Source organism: Sorex fumeus, unplaced genomic scaffold (assembly GCF_029834395.1).
Source record: "Sorex fumeus unplaced genomic scaffold, SorFum_2.1 ptg000047l, whole genome shotgun sequence".
Taxonomy (NCBI): Eukaryota; Metazoa; Chordata; class Mammalia; order Eulipotyphla; family Soricidae; genus Sorex; species Sorex fumeus.
This window is the reverse complement of record NW_026606104.1, coordinates 40,667,523-40,685,621: the sequence shown is the minus strand read 5'-3', so window position 1 is coordinate 40,685,621 and position 18,099 is coordinate 40,667,523. Positions and strand designations below refer to the sequence as shown.

Sequence of the window (18,099 nt, the reverse complement as noted above, 5' to 3'; positions counted from 1 at the left end):
AAATTAAATTTTGTGCTTGGGGCCTGAGCACAAAGAAACCATGTGCTCCTAGGCTGTCCTGGCCCTGGGTTCCCTGCTGCCTGGCCAGAGTTGCAGGCAGAATGGATCTTTCTTGTTCTCTGTGCTCACTCCTCTCCCCTGTCCCCCAGATCTCTGACCTGCAGGCAGGGAAGACTTACATGTTCCAGGTACAGGCAGTGAACTCAGCTGGGCCTGGGAGACCATCACTGCCCTCTGATCCAGTGCTCCTGGAGGACAAGCCAGGTAGGGGTCAGGGAGGAACGGCACCACTGCGGATGGAGCGAGGAGGTGTCAGGACATGAAGGAGACTGGGGGTCTCGAGATACCACTCACACTCCACCCAATGCTCCCTTCCCCTCCTGCATCCCCGACTGCCGTCCAGTTCTTGGAACTCCAAAATATGAACATTTCTTTTGGGGACTGGGGGGTTTGGGCCATATCTGGTGATGCTCAGGAGTTACTCCTGGCTCTGCACTAAGGAATCACTCCTTGCAGCGCTCAGAGGACCCTATGGGATGCCAGGGACTGAACCTGGGTCTGCCATGTGCAAGACAAATGCCCTACCTACTGTACTATCACTCCAGCCCCAGAATATTTTTCTTCCTTATGATCTGGTGGGATCTACAGCAGATCTGGGAGATAGGAGGGCCAGGGCACTACTAGCAGAGTTCAGGAGCCACCAGAGTCACACCCAGTAGTCCTGGGATGGGGCAGCTGGTGCCAGGCTGGAAAAGAGCCTGGTACATGCTAAGCATGTGCTCTAACTTTGAACTATCTTCCCACCCCCCAGAATTTTTGTTTGTTTGCTCTTGTCTTTAGACAACACTTGGCTGTGCTCAGGGCTTACTCCTGGCTCTGCACTAGGGCTTCTGGTCTTCATATGCCGCATCCACAAACTCATACACTCATATTCTATACTCATAAACTCCAGTATGGGTAATTAAAATAATACCTAGCTCTATTATAGATATCACAAGGAACTTTGCCTATTTTGCAACCTCAACTTCCCAGGTACACACACACACACACACACACACACACACACACACATGCGCGCACGCGCGCACACGCACACACACACACACACATGTGCACACCCCATTCTATACCGCACTAAGTCCTTTAAACTGACCTGGCTCTGCCAACAAGACCTGAGTGAGGGATCACTGATCTCTTTTAAGGAAGTTTCATCGGTGATGGCGAGGCAGCTCAAGGGCTAGAGTGCACATTTTGGATGCGGGTCCCACATCCCCAGTACCACATGATCCTCTAAGCACTGCCAGGTGTAACCGCTGAGCATAGAACCAAAAGTAGCCCCTAGGCACTGCTGAGTGCCCCTCTGATAAAATGGCTTTTTCAGAGGTAGACGACTAAGTGACATCATTGCTATAAGACACACAGCCACTAACTCAAAGCACTTTCCCTCTCCCGCCTCCTCACCCGAGACAGGGAAAGCCTGGTTCCACCCCAGAGTGAAGGAGGCGGGGTGGAGGGACAGTAAAGCAGCAGACACCCCCCCCTGAAGACAGGGAGAACCGCTCTGAAGTTGATAAAAGTGGGTGACCTGTGGGCAGCAGTGGCTGCAGCAGAGTGGCCAGGGAGGGCACCTCAGAGGCAGTGACGTTTAAGTTGAGGAACCAGATCCTGCAGGACGGGGAGGCCACAGAGGCTGGGGGCTGTGACTGTGACCCAGTGAGCGGGCGAGCAGGGGTGCGGTGTGATCAAGTTTACTGTTCTGAGCCTCTGCTGCCCCTTTAATTCCTCCCTGCAGGGGCCCAGGAGATCGAGGTTGGGGTGGATGAAGATGGCTTTATCTACTTGGCTTTCGAAGCCCCCGAAGCCCCAGACTCCTCCGAGTTTCAGTGGTCCAAGGACTACAAGGGCCCACCGGACCCCCAGAGGGTCCAAATCCAAGATGGGGCAAACAAGTAAGTACAGACTAGAAGTGGCTCAGTTAGCCCAGGGTCCCCAGTGCTGGGGGTGTTGGCTGCAGACACCCCCCCCCATATTCCTCTTACACTGGAGCCTACCCAAAGAGACACTTTGCGGGGGTCGGGGGGAGGACAGGGACATGGGCAGTGCAGCCAGTAAGAGCCTGTCTGGAGATTCAGCTAAATAGCTCTGTGGAAGGTGCAGGCAGAGCTGCCCTGGGCACAGGGCCCCAAGGAGGGCTGGTCAGGCAGCCCCCTCTGCTTCCTGCTCCCTTCCAGGGCCTGCGGGTGAAGAGCTCAGTGCCATATGCTCTCCTCTCTTTGCCAGGTCCAAGGTCATCCTGAAGGAGCCTGACCTGCAGGATTTGGGCACCTACTCAGTCGTGGTCACTAACGCTGATGAAGACATCTCCGCAAGTCACACACTGACAGAGGAAGGTAACCCCCACCTCACTCTACCCCCACAACACACGCCCAGATCCAATCCCAAGCACAGGCCCTAGGGAATGGTGAAAAGGAAAAACCATACGTAAAACAGAGATGTAGGTGCCCAACCCACTCCAGTCAGTCCGTCAATTCATGAATAGCCACCAGGCAAGTGCCACATGCCAAGGACTGCTGAAGCCCTAGGATTCCTTGAGCAGACTCAACAGGTAAAATTTCCCAGCTGGCAGGGTTCCCATTCTCCTCATCTCTTTCCTCCTCCTATCTTTGATCAAAACAAAGATGCTTCCTGTTGCCTAAGGAAACTTTGCATCTGTAGTGAGAATTTGCAAATGGCAAATTCTGTGGGGAATAAGGCCAGCAATAGGGAGTGGTAGGGACTGTGGCAAGCCAGTGAGCAGATGTCGTGTCAACGCAGTCATTCGTCCACACTCGATGCTGATGATGGAACTGAACCAAGGCCAATGCAGGGCTCAGTGCCTGGCAGTGGGGAACTGCACAACTGTCTTCCCTGCTGACTGCAATGAGTCGCTTGCATTTTCTTTACAAGCTGGAGAGTCTCAGGTTCCACCATTCAAGGGCTCTTTGACATTATGTCACCTCCCTAGGGCTCAATCTCCTCATCTATAAGGGGACGCTATAATCCCTGGTTGTCCCACCTACAACAATGTCCTTACATAATTCTATGAATACTGAAGCTCTTCACAAGAGTAATGAGAATTGGGATTTGGGTTTCTTTTTTAAGTTGGTTTAAAAAAATAAAACCATAAATACAGTCTCATCCTGCTAAGGCCTCTGGGGCTTGTAGCAGAACTGAGGCATGAGGGCAATAGCATAGCAGGTAGGGCGTTTGCTTTGCAAGCGGCCAACCCGGGTTTGATTCCCAGCATCCCATATGGTCCCCTGAGCACTGCCAGGGGTAATTCCTTTTTTTTTTTTTCTTTTTGGGTCACACCCGGCGATGCACAGGGGTTACTCCTGGCTCTGCACTCAGGAGTCACTCCTGGCAGTGCTCAGGGGACCATATGGGATGCTGGGAATCGAACCTGGGTCAGCTGCGTGCAAGGCAAACGCCCTACCCGCTGTGCTATCTCTCCAGCCCCAGGGGTAATTCCTGAGTGCAGAGCCAGAGGTAAGCCCTGTGCATCGCCGGTTGTGACCCAAAAAGGAAAAAAAAAGAACTGAGGCATGAGCTCTGGTCTGGTCCATTCATCCTTGTGACACATACTTAATGAGCACCCACTGTGTACCAGGAGCTCATAGTAGGTCTAGAGCTCAGCGTGGCAAGAGGGACTAACTCAATACCATCTGCCCTTAGCAGATGATGGCATCCAGCAGAGGTATACTAGAGACTTCCAGACGAAGCACCCATTGTGAGACAGGGAGAGCGTGGCTGGGAGGAGGCCAGTACTGCTCTGTACTCAACCCAGCGCGGGGACTAGTAAGAGGAAGAATCAGACACACAGTGGGTGCTGCTCTCTGGAGGGGGGCAGGAAGGCACAGGGAGCATAAGCAGAGGCCAGCAGGCAGCCCCACAGCTTTCTCAGGGCCATGGCCCACCCTGTGCATCACCTGCCCTGCCAAGCAAAAACCCCAAGTTGAGGAGGAATTTGTTCTTGGCTGGGGCTGGTTCCTCTGGACTTCACAAATTCTGCCTCTTTTTCTCTGGGATTTCTTCCCTGCGCTTCCCCATCCCAGAGCTGAACAAGCTGAAGAAGCTGAGCCACGAGATCCGAAATCCAGGTGAGTAGTTTCCGAGCCCCATGGCTGGAAGCTGATGGCTGGGGGGTCAGCGGGGCTGGAAGGGCCGGCCAGGTGGTTGTGGAGAGGGAAGAGGACAGTCAGCAGGGAGCTGAGGCGGGTGAGCATAATTTTTTTCTTAGATTTGGGCTTAGTTAAACTTCTGCTCCTCTCAATTGGCTACGAGGAGCCCCAGGGGCACAGACTCAGGTGCCCCTGGGGAATCACCCAGCAGCTCTTCCAGATGATGTCCCAGGAGCAGGGACACAATTCAAGTGGTAGAGTGCATGCCAGCATTCGGTTCCACTCCTAGCACCCACCCAGGAAGGCACAAGCCGCCTGAGTCTTTGAAGGGCTGCATGCCTGGGATTCATTCCATCTAGAAACACCCCCACCCCACCCCCCAGCCCCATGTCACTTTGCGAGTGAAAGGCAAGGCGGTGAGTGCACTGGAGGACAGTGCGAGGTAGGAAGGAAGTGGGTGCCCTCTGGTGCCCCACCCACCAGTCCTGTCCTCTGCCCTCAGTGGTCAAGCTCATCTCCGGCTGGAACGTGGACGTCCTCGAGCAAGGAGAGGTGCGGCTTTGGCTGGAGGTAGAAAAGCTATCTCCAGCGGCTGAGCTGCGTCTGATTTTCAACGATAAAGAGATCTTCAGCTCACCGGTAATTGGCTCTGGGCTTGGGGAGCTGGTTCACAACTCAACACTTCCCCCTAGTGGTCAGCTCAGATGATGATCATATAATTTGACTGCCCCAGTATGAGGTGGAGGAAAGAACTTCTGGCTTTTGGGCCTGGGAGGCCCAGAGGCTGGGTGACCTCCAGGGACAGAGACACTCCCACAAATAAAAGAATTTCCCATGCTACCTACAATTTGGGGGACCACATACTAATGTGCTCAGGGTTTACTCCTGGCTCTACTCTCAGGGATTACTCTTGGCAGGACTCAGGGGAACCTATGGATTGCCAAGGATAAAACCCAGGTCAGCCACGTGCAAGCCAAGTGCCCTATCTGCTGTACTATCACTCCTGCCTTTACCCCACAATTTTGAATGTTCCACCACTCTTCATATGGGAAATCTATATTCATGCTTATGTTCTAGGTTGTAGTTCTGAGATGCCAGCTTTAATACACTTTGCATAGGGCATTTTTATTCTTATTTTTATTAGCCTCTTTACCAGTGCTTAAATTCTTGTACATAATGGCTTTGGATCTTCTCCTAAATTCAAACCAATTCCTTATAAATCAGGCCAGTGTGCCTGAAGTTACATTTGAGCACCTATTCCTGAAATGAACAGCACGTTTATTTCCAGCACGTTTATTTCTTCACATCTTACCTTGTGATATTACATGGCAGGGTACTTTTTTTTAGCCACTCATGAAAAGAAAAATGCAGGGAATGATATTATACTGGTGTGCCTTCAGCATATGTGCTGATAAATTGTATCAGACTGAGCTATTTAAGTTTCCTATCTTCACCTGTTTCGACTTACCAATCTGATCATTTCAATGTCATAAAGATCAATCATGAGATTGTGTTCCTGATAAATTTCACCTCCAGATGAAAAGGACCCATCAGAGTATACTTTATATGTTCAGGAAATGGCCCTGAGCAAGGAGATAGCACTCAAAGTAAGGGTTCAGACTCATCTCTGTCCCCCATGAGCTGTGTGTTCCTGGGCAGGGCTTGCCACCCCTGGGTCTCTGTCTCTGCATCTGTAGAATGGGACTGCTCATCCCTGGATCAGGTTGGTGCAAAAAAGAATACAGATGGAAACATTCTATTTAAGCAATGAAGCATGACCTTTGTCCATGCTGGAGGAAGGGTGGCAAAGTCCAGACCCTTCATTGTCCAGCACTGGGACAACGGTTGCCCCTAGAGAAAAATTAAGTTAAGTGGAGCCCTCAAATCTTATGTCCAAATGAAGCCAGAGGGAAAGAAGGTCTGAATGTGAAAAACAAAAGTTTCAAAGCATGGCTTATATCTGGAGCAGCCGGAGAGAATGTAAGGTACAGCATGTAAGGTACTTACCTTGCACGCAGCTGACCCAGGCTTGATCCCCAACACCCCATTGGTCTCCCAAGCCCTGCCAGGAATGATGAGTGCAGAGCCAGGATAAGCCCTGAGCACCTCCAGGTGTGACCCAAAAAACAAAATTTTAAAAACTTGCATCTGGAAGCTCAGGGACTACCTCAGCTCTGTGCTCAGGGGTCACTTCTGGTGGTGCTCTTGGGGACCAGGCAGTGATGGGAAAGAACCTGGGCTTCCTGCAAGCAAAGCATGCTCTCAGGGGCCGGAGCCATAGTGCAGCAGGTAGGGCGTTTACCTTGCACTCTTTGGACCCAGAACCGGATTTGATATCCCTTGTGGTAGCCCCATGCACCACCGGGAGTAATTCCTGAGTACAGAGCCAGAATAGCCCTTGAGCATTGCCAGGTGTGATTCAAAAAGCCGAAAAAGAAGGGGTGGGGGAAGCATGCCCTCAGCCCATTGTGCTTCTGGCCCCATTCTTTCTCCTTTTGTGAATGTTTTTCCTAATCAAATGTGAAAGAATAAAAACTAACCCCAAAACATGGCACCATAGAGCTGGAGACTTATTAGTTGTACTTCAATTTAAGCACCCATGACTCTCCTGTGCCAGCTGACCAATCCCCAGGGCAACCCCAGGGGCTGGGGGGGGGGGCGTGGAGAGACCCCAGTGGACAGAAGCAGCCACGGTTATCCTGGGCTCCCCATGGTCTCTAAGGGGTCTGGTTCTGAGGCAAACAGCAGCCTCATGTGGGTGCCACTGCTCCAATCTCCGGGAAAGGCAAGGATGGGGCAGACTCTGACTCTCCTGGCTTGTTTTCTGCAGAACCGCAAAATCAATTTTGTCCGAGAGAAGGGCCTAGTGGAAGTGATCATCCAGAACTTGTCTGAGGAGGACAAAGGCTCCTACACGGCTCAGCTCCAAGACGGAAAGGCCAAAAACCAGATCACGCTGACACTAGTGGATGACGGTCAGCCACTCATTCCCTGCCCGCTGTGTTACGGCACCACACTGCACCCTACACCCCTGAAGCACGACCCCCACACTTCACCCCTCACTCGGCATCACACCCTGCACCCCGGAACCACACCCCTCACACCGCACCTCTACACTATACCCCGTAACACTCTCCGCACCCCTGCAGCATGCCCCTGACACCATACAGCACCCCTCACCTGGCATCACACCCCATACCCCTGCGGTACTCCCCTCACACCGCACCTCTACCCTACAACCCGCATCCTGCACATGCCCTGCACTGCACCTCCAAACCGCACCCCAGCAGCTCACCCCTGCACCGCACCCCCGCAGCACGTCCCCACACCATACTGCACCCCTATATTGCACCCCAGCAGCACGCCCAGCTCTGAGGGCTACTGGCCTTCAGACCTTGTGCTGCCCTCGTCTGGCCTGCGCTCCCCGTCTCAGGCCCTTTGTGTTCACAGATTTTGACAAACTTCTGAGAAAGGCAGATGCCAAGAGGAGAGACTGGAAGAGAAAACAGGGTAAGGGCTGCCGGGGTCGCTGCAAAGCCGGTGCCACCCGGCGGTGGTCAGAGCTGGGGGGCAGCGGTAGTGGGGTGCGTAAGTCCCTGGGGACCTCCAGGAGGGTCACTGCAATTCGACCCAGCCCTGTGCCTGAAGCCTGACTGCTCGGCCCTGACGCGGGAGCTGGGGGGAGCCTGACTCGCCGCTGCACAGCCGCCCCTCCAGCCGGCCTGCCGCAGCTCGCCACCAGGTGGCGCCCCGGCCCGCCCCGGCCTCGGTTCTGACAGCGCCTGTCTGCTTTGCCCTCCCAGGTCCTTATTTCGAGGAGTTCCTGCAGTGGAAGGTCACCGAGGACTGTCAAGTGCTGCTGACGTGCAAGGCAAATCCCCACTCTGCCTCCAACCCCAGGGGGTGTAACTGTCCTTATGCCCCGTTCCCATTCACACCATGTGCGCCTGTGATCCTAGGCCACAGAGCAGCCCGCCTAAGTTGTGCTTATTATAGGGGGGGAGGGGGGAAAATTACCCAAGATACCCCGTGGTCCTCAGGGGCCCCGTCATACCTGGCAATGCTCTGGGGCTGCAGGGCTGCTCCTGGTGATGCTCAGAGGACCGTGCTGGGGATAGAACCAGGGCGAGCACAGTAACTCTTATACCATCTCTCTGGTCCCAAGGGGTTGTATTTAACCAGAAAATAAACATCAACCCTTAAAAATCAAGGATCAGAATTAGTGAGTTGGATCAGCCTGATCTCTCCACTGTCCCAAGAAAGGGGGTTCTGGAGAGCTGGGGGTAGGGGAAGGCTATTGGGCTGGGAGCAAGTGAGAGATCTGCATTTGAGGGGACTCCCTGCTGTACTGTTTCATCTGCCCCTAATAAGTCAGCATCATATCCTCATTTTATGGATGAGAAATTGGAACATAAGCTCGCGATTTCAGGGCTAGATGTGGTGTCTAGAGCCCAGGCTTGACCAAGTCTGTGTGACGTCAAAACTGATGGTTCTTCTAGTCACCCTAGAATCCTAGATACATGTGGGGCTTCCCAAAGCACCTACCTACAGCAACACTGGGCACACAAGGTGAAGAAGTGGTCTCCTTAGGCCCCCATGTTTCAAAGCTGAATACTTGGAAAAGAAACATTGTGCTTAGATGTGATTGGTTAACCTGATGAGATGCTTCAGGAGGACTTCCTGGAGGAAGGGAGATCTAACTTGACTCTTCAAGACACACAGATATTTTCCAGGGTCAAAAAAGGAGTGGAGAAGGGATTAATAGGCAAAGCAAATACCAATAGTGAAAACTGAGTCTGAAAGCCAGTAGAAGAGGCCATTGTGTGAGGAAGGCAGTGACAAAGACTTCACCGGAGCACATAAATGTGTGCAGAGCTAGAGAAAGAAATCACATTTGTTTCTTAAAAATCAGATGAGCTGAATTTACCCTTAAAAAGGAGAAGCTCTGAGGGTGGAGCGATAGCACAGCGGGTAGGGCGTTTGCCTTGCACACAGCCAAGATGGCCAACCTGGGTTCGATTCCCAGCATCCCATATGGTCCCCCGAGCACCGCCAGGAGTAATTCCTGAGTGCATGAGCCAGGAATAACCCCTGAGCACCAGGTGTGACCCAAAAGGAAAAAAAAAAAGGAGAATCTCTGATGGAGTATCCCGACCGGCCTTTTCCAGGTGACCAACACCAAGAAGGAGACCCGTTTCCAGTGGTTCTTCGACAAGAAAGAGCTGCCAGAAGGTCAGTACGACCCCCAGACTGGAGCGGGGCTTCTCTGCATCGAAGAGGTGAGTAGAGCCAGGAGTAAGCCCTGGGCATTGCCAGGTGTAGCTCCCAAACCAATAATAATAACAGCAATAATAATAACAACAACAGTAGAGGGTCCCACTGCCCTCTGGACCTTGCTTTAAGAGTGTACCCCCAAATTCTTGCTTTGCAAATGTGCTGGTCCGAGCTTCATTTGGGGATCACAAGCATGTGCCAGAAAGGCCCCCAATGTCCTGGGGTGAAAAAAGGAGAAAGGCAGAGGGTCCCCACCCCCAGCAACAAGGAAGCTGGGGGAGGCTTGCCCTGCTCAGCAAGCACAGTCATGGGCTCTGGGCCCCCACAACAGCTGCCTGATACCCCAAATGATGGCATCTGTTTCTGCCCTCAGCTCCTACCCCCACCAGACCCCAGTCCCAGACAAACCCTAAGCTTGGAATCTAAGGGTTCTGGAACCAGAAGGGAAGTCAGTGGGCACCCATGGGTGGCTTATGTGAGTTGGGGAGGAGAGAGATGGTCACTTTCTCCTGATCCCCCTCTCCCACCCCAAGATCCAGCTGGAAAGACTAGGACTGATAAAGTCTGCCATGAGCCCCTGCTCAGCACCGGTCAAAAGCCCCTTGGCATGGGAATTGATCCCCACCACCTGATTTATCAGGGAGCCAAGGATTCAGGTTGCGATGAGGATTTGCTCATTGCAGGAAAGAAAAGTCAATCCTAGGCCTTACTCAGGGATACGGAGTTCTTGTCACACCTCGCAGAAAAAAATTTCAGGAGTAGATGAGAAGGGAAGTAAAACAGATTTTATTTGGAGGATCTTAGGCAGGGGAAAGGGGACAGAAAGTGAGAGGTCTTGCTCAAAGAAAAGGCAAGCTTCTCTCAGGGGACAATATAGGATGCCAAGGATCGAACCCAGGTCAGCCTGGTCAGCCACATGCAGGGCAAGCACTCTCCACACTGTCCTATTACTCCCCACCAAAGGTGTCTTTTATAGGATTTTTCCAAGCTGCCCCCAAGTGGGGCTTTCTAGCAAGATAAGAGTCTGTTGCTATGGTTGTTGCTAAGGGGGCAGAGATGGGAGTGGTCGATGGTCCCCTTTGTAAACTTCATTTCTTGACCTTTGTTCCTGCTAGATCTCTCAGAGCATGGATCCAGCCTTCTCTGGTCTGGGCTAGCTGAGGAAGGAATTGAGAGTTCTCCAGTAATTTCCTTCAGGCCCTTTCTGTAGGGAGGGGTCCAGGTTCCTCAGGGTCTGTTGCAGGGGAAGATCTTACAGATCTTGCTGTCTGTATCCACAGGGTGGGTCAGGCTTAGAACTGGTGACTTTATTACTTCCCAGAAATTTCACTACCATGATTTGGTTGGGGGGGGGTGGGGGGAGGCTTCCCTAATCTACTTGCCTACATCAGAAGGAGCCTTCAGGAGCTCGTTCCAGACGGGTAAAATGAGGCCCTGGAAGCCAGGTCTTGCCTGGGAGCCCACGAGCTCAGGCAGGCTGGAGCCCTGGCCCTTTGCTACCCACTGCTCCTTCTGGAACCCACGTCAATGCCTCCCAGCATTGACCCTTCCTTCCAGATGTCCGCTGAGCACAAGGGGACTTACCAAGCAGTCGTTTCGGATGAGCGAGGGGAGGACAACACCATCCTGGACCTCACGGGCGAAGGTGGGTGCAGACAAGAGGAGCAAGGGAAGCTGCTGGCCCAAAAGACAGAAACTAATCTGGTGGTAGAGTTAAGGGTCCCCATACATAGCACTTGGGGCACAGAATTAAGTGACCCGCCCAAGGCGGCACAGCCAGGGAGTGGCAGGGCCCTGGTCTGCAGGGTCTCAATGCCCATGCTCAATGGTATGCTCAGGCCCCTCGGCCCGATTGGTTCAACCTGCAAGAGCCCAGCAGGTGAGCTCCCATCTCTGATCCCCCAACCCCACTGACCACTCCTTCCCCCTCTGTCTTCCCCTGTGCGGTTCTGAGAGCTGGGGAAGCCCTTTGCCCAGGCCTCCCCAACCCCTACTGCCATCCTCTCCCTCTCCCTCCAGCCCTGGACGCCGTCTTCACTGAGCTGGGCAGGATTGGTGGTAAGCAGCACCCCTCAACCCCACCCCACCCCCACCTGATCCTGTTGATGCCAAGCGGTCTCCAGGGGGCATCCTTGAACCTGGGGCGGGCTTCCATGTCCAACCTTAAAAACACAGAAACTTTCCTCCACCAACACTGCCCCAACACACACACACCCAAAGCTAACTGGCTGGGCCCCCGAACAGCATCCTTGGGGGAAGACTCACTGTCCCTCTGCTTCCTCAGCCCTCTCTGCGACCCCGCTGGCCATCCAAGGCACGGAGGAGGGCGTGCGGCTCGTCACCAAGGTCAAGTACTTCAACGTGGAGTACATGAAAACCTCCTGGTTCCACAAGTAGGTGGACCCAGACAGGTGGGAGGGGTCCCCACCAGGCCACAGAGCCCAAGGGAAAAGACTCGGCGAGGTCCTGTGCCCCTCTGCCCCCTGCAGAGAGAAGGGTTGGCACCGGCTGTCAGACCCCCAGAACATTCTAGGGCAGGTCCCCTCGTCATAGTTCAGGCAATCTAGACTGATAGCAGAGGGTGGGGAAAGATGGTCCAGTTCAGCAGAAATGTTATCTAAGGAAAGGACGGGAAGGAAAGGGAAGGACAGGAAAGCTGGAGCCTGGGGAATCCTTCTATAGGAAGCCCAGGAACGGCAGGAAACCTCTTCTAAACTCTTAACTCAGGGACTGGGTGGGCTCTTTGCATTGGAGTTAAGACATGCAAGAGAGTAAGATGGAAGGGTTGGAGCAATAGCACAGCGGGTAGGGTGTTTGCCTTTCACGCGGCCAACCCAGGTTCGATTCCCAGCGTCCCATATGGTCCCTGAGCACCGCCAGGGGTAATTCCTGAGTGCAGAGCCAGGAGTAACCCCTGTGCATCGCCAGGTATGATCCAAAAAGCAAAAAAAAAAAAAAAAAAAAAAAAAGAGAGAGAGAGAGTTAAGATGGAGGGGCTGGGAAGATCAGGGTGCTGAAAAGATGTTTCAGAGGATTCTCTTCTGCATACCCAGGCCCCTTCTAGGAGTTTCTCTCCAGAGGCAGAGCCTGTTCTTTCACAGCCCCCCTGGCTGTTTTCTGTTTTCCTGACCCAGCCCACTACCCCTGGCCACAGAAGGATCTTTGTCTCGGGGGAGGATGCAGGAAGGAGGGAGGCCCAGAGAGTTGGGTGGGGAGGGTACCCTTAGGTACAGGCTGGGGGGGGGGTGGTGGGCATGGTGCCTGCCTGAGACCAGGGCTTTGGAGGGACACACAGTGAGTCTCAGCCAGGGTGAAGGACCCTGTGAGAACCAGAGAGTGGAATTTTCCAGGGCTCCTCATGCTTTACCCACCTTGGCCTTGGAGCAGCCTGACACACGTCACTGGTGACCCTGACAAGCCAGGTCTGTCCAGGACAGCCGGGGAGTCTGTCTACTCCCCTGCCAGTGTCCTGAGTCCTGACACCAGTCCTTAAGGCGTCACACTGGGGACTGCACAACAACAGGACCCGGGCCAAGGGTTCCTAGGAGTAATATTCAAGCAAAACACAAGAAGCAAATCTGGTTTCTGAAAGAAATCCTGGGAGGAGGCAGTGACTCCTGGGATACCGCTGGCCACTGCCCTGAGTGCTGTCTCCTCTAAGTCCACCCTGCAGGACACGGCACAGAGCCAGAGTGAACCCATTCTGGGAGATGCACCCCAACAATACATGGCGGGGTGTGGAGCCAGACCCTCCAGAAGCAGCCCAGGAGAGGGGCCTGGGGTCAGGGGGTTGCCCCATCCCCGTGCCCAACTCCAGCCCCTGTGGCTTGGCCTTTGCTTCCATTCAGAGAGAAGCGTCTGGAGAGTGGGGACCGGGTGAGGGCTGGCACCACCCTGAATGAGATCTGGCTCCACATCCTGGACCCCAAAGATGCAGACAAAGGCAAATACACCCTGGAGATCGCAGCCGGCAAGGAGGTGCAGCAGCTCTCGGCAGACCTCTCGGGTCAAGGTGAGCCACGCACTGCCTGATTGAAGGTCCCCTGGTCCTCTGGAGACACTCCCACCTCCCCACCCAATCCTGACATTGCAAGAATGTGGTGGGGGAAGGAGGGAGGGAATGTCCCTCAGTGTCCAGCTGGGCACTGCGAGGATGAGTCTCAACTCCCCATTCCTTTCTGCAGCTTTCGACGATGCAGTGGCTGAACATCAGAGACTGAAGTAAGTTTCCTTTGCGTGCATGCGTGCGCGTGTGTGTGTGTGTGTGTGTGTGTGTGTGTGTGTGTGTGTGTGTGACCCCCGGCCCTGCTGATGTGGCATGAACAGTGCACACAGCCACCCTGATGTCCTGATAACTCAACCTGCCCTTCTCCTCCCCCATCTGACCCTCCCCTCCCCTACCTGTGCCTCCCCTCCCCTATCTGTCTCTCCTCCCACATCTGTATCTCCCCTGACCTAACCTTCCTCTCCCCCATCAAACCATCCATCCCCTCCCCCCTCCCCCACCTGACCCTTTTAACCCCTTCCCTCCTTTCCTCTTTCCTTCCCCCTTCTTCCCTTCCCCCTCTTCCCTTCCCCTCCCCCTTTCCCCTCCCTCACCTGCCCTCCCCTCCCCAGTCCAGCTAGACTGAACCCTTCTCCTGCTTGTGTTTTTCAGGGCTGCAGCCATCATTGAGAAGAGTGAGTGCCCCATATCCTGGTGTTTTCCTTTCTGGGTTGGAGGGTGCTTCCCAGCAGCATGTGCCTCCAGGCAGCTCAGAAATCCTGGTCCCCGCCGGGTCTGTGCCACTCTGGACTGTCACAGAGCAGTTCTGCGCGGAAGACTTGGTAGTGGCAGCATGAAGATGGCCGGCTGGACCCAACAGATAGGAGCCTAGGGAAGGGAGCTGGGGAGAGGCCTCAGAGCTGATGCTGGTTCTGGCCATCAGGGTTCAGGGCGGGGCCTCACCTCACGCGAGACTCAGCTCCAAATCCAGAAGGGGGCACGGCACCAGCGTCATCAAAAGCCCCAGCCACATGAAGATCAGAAGGAGTGTCTGAGAGAGAGGACCACCAGGAGAGACTTGGAGACACGGAAAGACATGGAGAGACACAAAGACACATGGAGAGATACAGAGACACGGAGAAACACGGAGAGACATGGAGAGATGGAGACACGTAGAGACACAGAGACATGGAGAAACAGATACGGAGAGACACAGAGAGACACAAAAAGATACGGAGAGACACACAGACACAGAGAGACACACAGACGCAGAAAGACATTGAGAGATACAGAGACACAGAGAGACACACAGACACGGAGAAACGTGGAGAGACACAGAGAGACACGGAGAGATACAGAGACACTAAGAGATAGGGAGAGACACAAAGAGACATGGAGACATGGAGAGACATGGGGAGCACTACCTACTGGCTGGGCCTGCACTGGGAGCAGGCAGTCGGCCTTGCCGTCACCAGGGTTTCCTGTGTGTCCGTGGAGAGCAAGAGGACAAGATAGTAAGGGGTCAGGGAGTAGCGGGGTCCTCTGTGCAGTAAGAAGCAGTCTAGGCAGGGGCCCTTGGAAAGGGGCTCAGGAGAGCCCTTCAGCCTGAACCCCCTGTCTGGTGTACCTGCCATGGTTACAAGCCCTCCAACCTGCCATGCACAGAGGTCCCTGGGCTTAGGGTCCAAGAAGACAAGGGAAGCAGATGGTAGCTGCACTCCACTATGAAGGGTCTGGGACCCATCACTATAACAGTGTCCAGCTCTTGTACCTCCCCAAACCATGTAGATCCTGCGCACCACCTCCCGTGGACAGACCCCATTCTGCTCCAGGTTCATGCACTGCTGTTCCGAGACTTAAGGTCCTCACTGCCTCCAGCCTCAAACCCTCAAACCCCTACCCTGGTCCCACTGGCTCACCTGCAGCCTGAGGAACTAATCAAGTGTCTGTGACCTGTGACCACATTCTCCTGCCCACCCACAGCAGCTTCCTGCATCCACTTTTCTGGTGTCCCTCCTGCTTCCTGGACCTCTTATGTGCTGAGCTTCCTTTCCAAGTCCAGGCAATGACAGGAGCCCAGAGTGCCCCCCAGTTTCTGTCTACAAAAGCACAGAAGCATGGAAAGAGTTTCTCATGACCACAGAACAAAAGAAGCATCACCTGAAAATGAAACCTTCACACTGGGGAACTTGCTTCAGGGAGCAACTTGCAAGAAAACATTAGTCACTGGGGCTCTCGGGTTTTTTCCCTTCCAGATCGTGCCAAAGTGGTGAGGGGTCTGCCCGATGTAGCCACGATCATGGAGGATAAGGTATGGATACCCCCAGCCCTGACTGCCCAGCAGGCCTACACAGGTCCCGTAAGTGGCCAGCAAAGGCCATGAGCGTATAGTACCATGAGACCAGGCCACAGGCGCGGGCTCTGGCTAGCTTCGAGGAGGGAAAGCCTTGAATCTGGCTTCTCCTTCGGTGGCCCTGGACATCACAGTCTTATGTCTGTGAACTTCAGTTTCCACAGAAGTTTAACAAAAATGGTCCCTACATGTACCTTTCGGTTGAAATTAAGTGTGTCTGGTGTCCTAGAAAATGTTTGTCTGTTTTTATGGCACTAACTCACTCTGTGTCAAGTACTGCTCCATCTGTATCACCTATTTTAACTCTTTACCAATCAAAGCAACCATGTGTTGGAGAATTTGTCGATCATGCTTTAGAGCTAAGGAAACAGACTCAGAGAAGTTAGGGCCTTACCCATGTAGCACACAGCTTGAAGAAGCAGAGCTGAGATTTCTACCCAGCGAGCCAGTTTCAGGTTCTGATATTTACACAATGAACTATAATGCTGTGCATAAGAACTTGTTCAAGAACCTTCAATTCAAGGGGCCAGAGCAACAGTAGGTAGGGTGCTTGCCTTGAATGCAACCGAACTGGGTTCAATGCCCACCAACACATATGGTCCCCTGAGCCTTGCCAGGAGTGATCCCTCAGTATAGAACTAGGAACAAGTCCTTAGCAAGGCCAGGTGTACCACCTCCTCCAAATCATTTTTCTTTTTAGAATTTTCAATTCCAAGGCTGGGCACATAACTGACTGGAAGAGCACTTGCCTTAAATGTGTGTGGCCCTGGGTTCAATCCCCAGCACCAGACATAGAAAAAAATAAACCTACCATAACAATTTGTACCAGAGAGGTAGCACAAAAGGATGAAATACACACTTTGCATGCAGGTGGTACATTTTTAATCCCTGACACTGCATGGCGCCCAAACATTACCAGGACAGTCCCCTGAGCTTGGATCTGAGCGTGGTTTCTGTGCACTGTCGGGTGTGGCCCAAGAAATCAAGGAGGATAGAGGAAACTTTCCATTCCTAAGTCTGTCTCTAAAGCAATAATCCTTGTTTGCATGGCAAACTCAAAATACCATATATGCAATAGAAAGCAATAAAGCAAAGTTCAGGGTGTTCCAGGTCAGATCAGAAGCCCATAATGGCCTGGAAGTCTAACTGGAATTTCTGTAGAAAAGCTAAAGATGGGATGGTCTTTCTCTCAACCTTGTCCCTTTATGGGTTACAATAAAAACACAAAAGATGAACTTATCACAAGGAACAACTTGTTCTGGAACTCTCTGGGGAGTGAAGGAAAACGCAAAGGGTTATGACAAGCCCATGACGAAGCGTTCCCTTCCTGTCCTTTCAAACAGACCCTGTGCCTAACCTGCGTCATCTCAGGAGACCCTGCCCCTGAGATCGCTTGGTTGAAGAATGACCAGCCTGTCCACTTTCTGGACCGCTACCACATGGAGGTGAAGGGGTCAGAGGTCACCATCACCATCGAGAAGGTCAACTCAGAGGACAGCGGGCGCTATGGCATCTTTGTCAAGAACAAGTATGGTTCAGAGACAGGCCAGGTCACCATAGGCGTGTTCAAACATGGGGAGGAGCCCCAGGCACTAAAGAAGATGTGAGAGGCTGTTCGCCATGACCAGGAGGTCTGGTCCACATGGGCCAGTAAGGCCAACCAGGGGGACAATGGGATGCCCCGGGGGAGGAAGGGGACAAAATAGAAGCAGGACACAGAGGGGAAGGCTGGAGGTGATACACCAAAGAGCAAAGGTGGGGACCTGGCCAGGGCTCTCAGGGGACAACAGCATCCATATCAAATTCAGAATGAGAAACGGTGCTCAGTTTTAATTCTCTGAGAGTGTTGCTTTCCTCACTTGTCAAGTAGGAACTCCTACTCCTGCGGATTGTTTATGAAAACCCTCTAAGGCCCATACCAGTGGTTCTCAACAGAAGGCAATCTGGCCCCCCAAGGGACAATATCTGAACAGGTGTTTCCTGGCATTTAATAGGGAAAGGCCTATAATGCTACAAAATCCCCACCGCCATCACAATACCACTGTTGGCAGTGAAAGGTTCACGGAGAAGAGACCTAGGCTGAGAGGAAAAGAAAACCAAAAGTGAAAGGGGGGAAGTGGAATGAGGAAGTAGGAGCTTCTAGCCAAGTTTCAGGAATTCCTACAGGATGAAAAAATCTTGGGGCAGTTTCATGAGCCCTGTCTACAGGTGCTCATCAGCAGTTCCAAGGTCCCTTCTAGCCTAAGCCCCCCTGGACCAGCCCGTCAAACAGTTTCCTTGGTGGCTCGATCACACTATCTACCCCTTCATTAGGACACTGTCATTTT

The 18,099-nt window shown here is 53.1% G+C and overlaps 1 protein-coding gene across 1 annotated transcript in view; it reads left to right on the top strand.

The window, feature by feature from the left end:
• The window catches only part of MYOM3 (myomesin 3), a 42,862-nt gene extending 25,483 nt beyond the window's left edge, over window positions 1-17,379 (top strand). Inside the window, exons 20-36 of the mRNA XM_056123537.1 lie at window positions 150-264; window positions 1,793-1,949; window positions 2,281-2,390; window positions 4,095-4,139; window positions 4,663-4,799; window positions 6,991-7,135; window positions 7,611-7,670; window positions 7,964-8,031; window positions 9,329-9,439; window positions 10,992-11,079; window positions 11,454-11,492; window positions 11,719-11,827; window positions 13,283-13,446; window positions 13,619-13,655; window positions 14,092-14,114; window positions 15,675-15,730; window positions 17,116-17,379. Of these exons, the coding sequence (XP_055979512.1) occupies window positions 150-264; window positions 1,793-1,949; window positions 2,281-2,390; window positions 4,095-4,139; window positions 4,663-4,799; window positions 6,991-7,135; window positions 7,611-7,670; window positions 7,964-8,031; window positions 9,329-9,439; window positions 10,992-11,079; window positions 11,454-11,492; window positions 11,719-11,827; window positions 13,283-13,446; window positions 13,619-13,655; window positions 14,092-14,114; window positions 15,675-15,730; window positions 17,116-17,379 (1,728 nt within the window). The remainder of the gene's footprint in view (window positions 1-149; window positions 265-1,792; window positions 1,950-2,280; window positions 2,391-4,094; window positions 4,140-4,662; window positions 4,800-6,990; window positions 7,136-7,610; window positions 7,671-7,963; window positions 8,032-9,328; window positions 9,440-10,991; window positions 11,080-11,453; window positions 11,493-11,718; window positions 11,828-13,282; window positions 13,447-13,618; window positions 13,656-14,091; window positions 14,115-15,674; window positions 15,731-17,115) is intronic.
• Window positions 17,380-18,099: the final 720 nt, after the last annotated feature.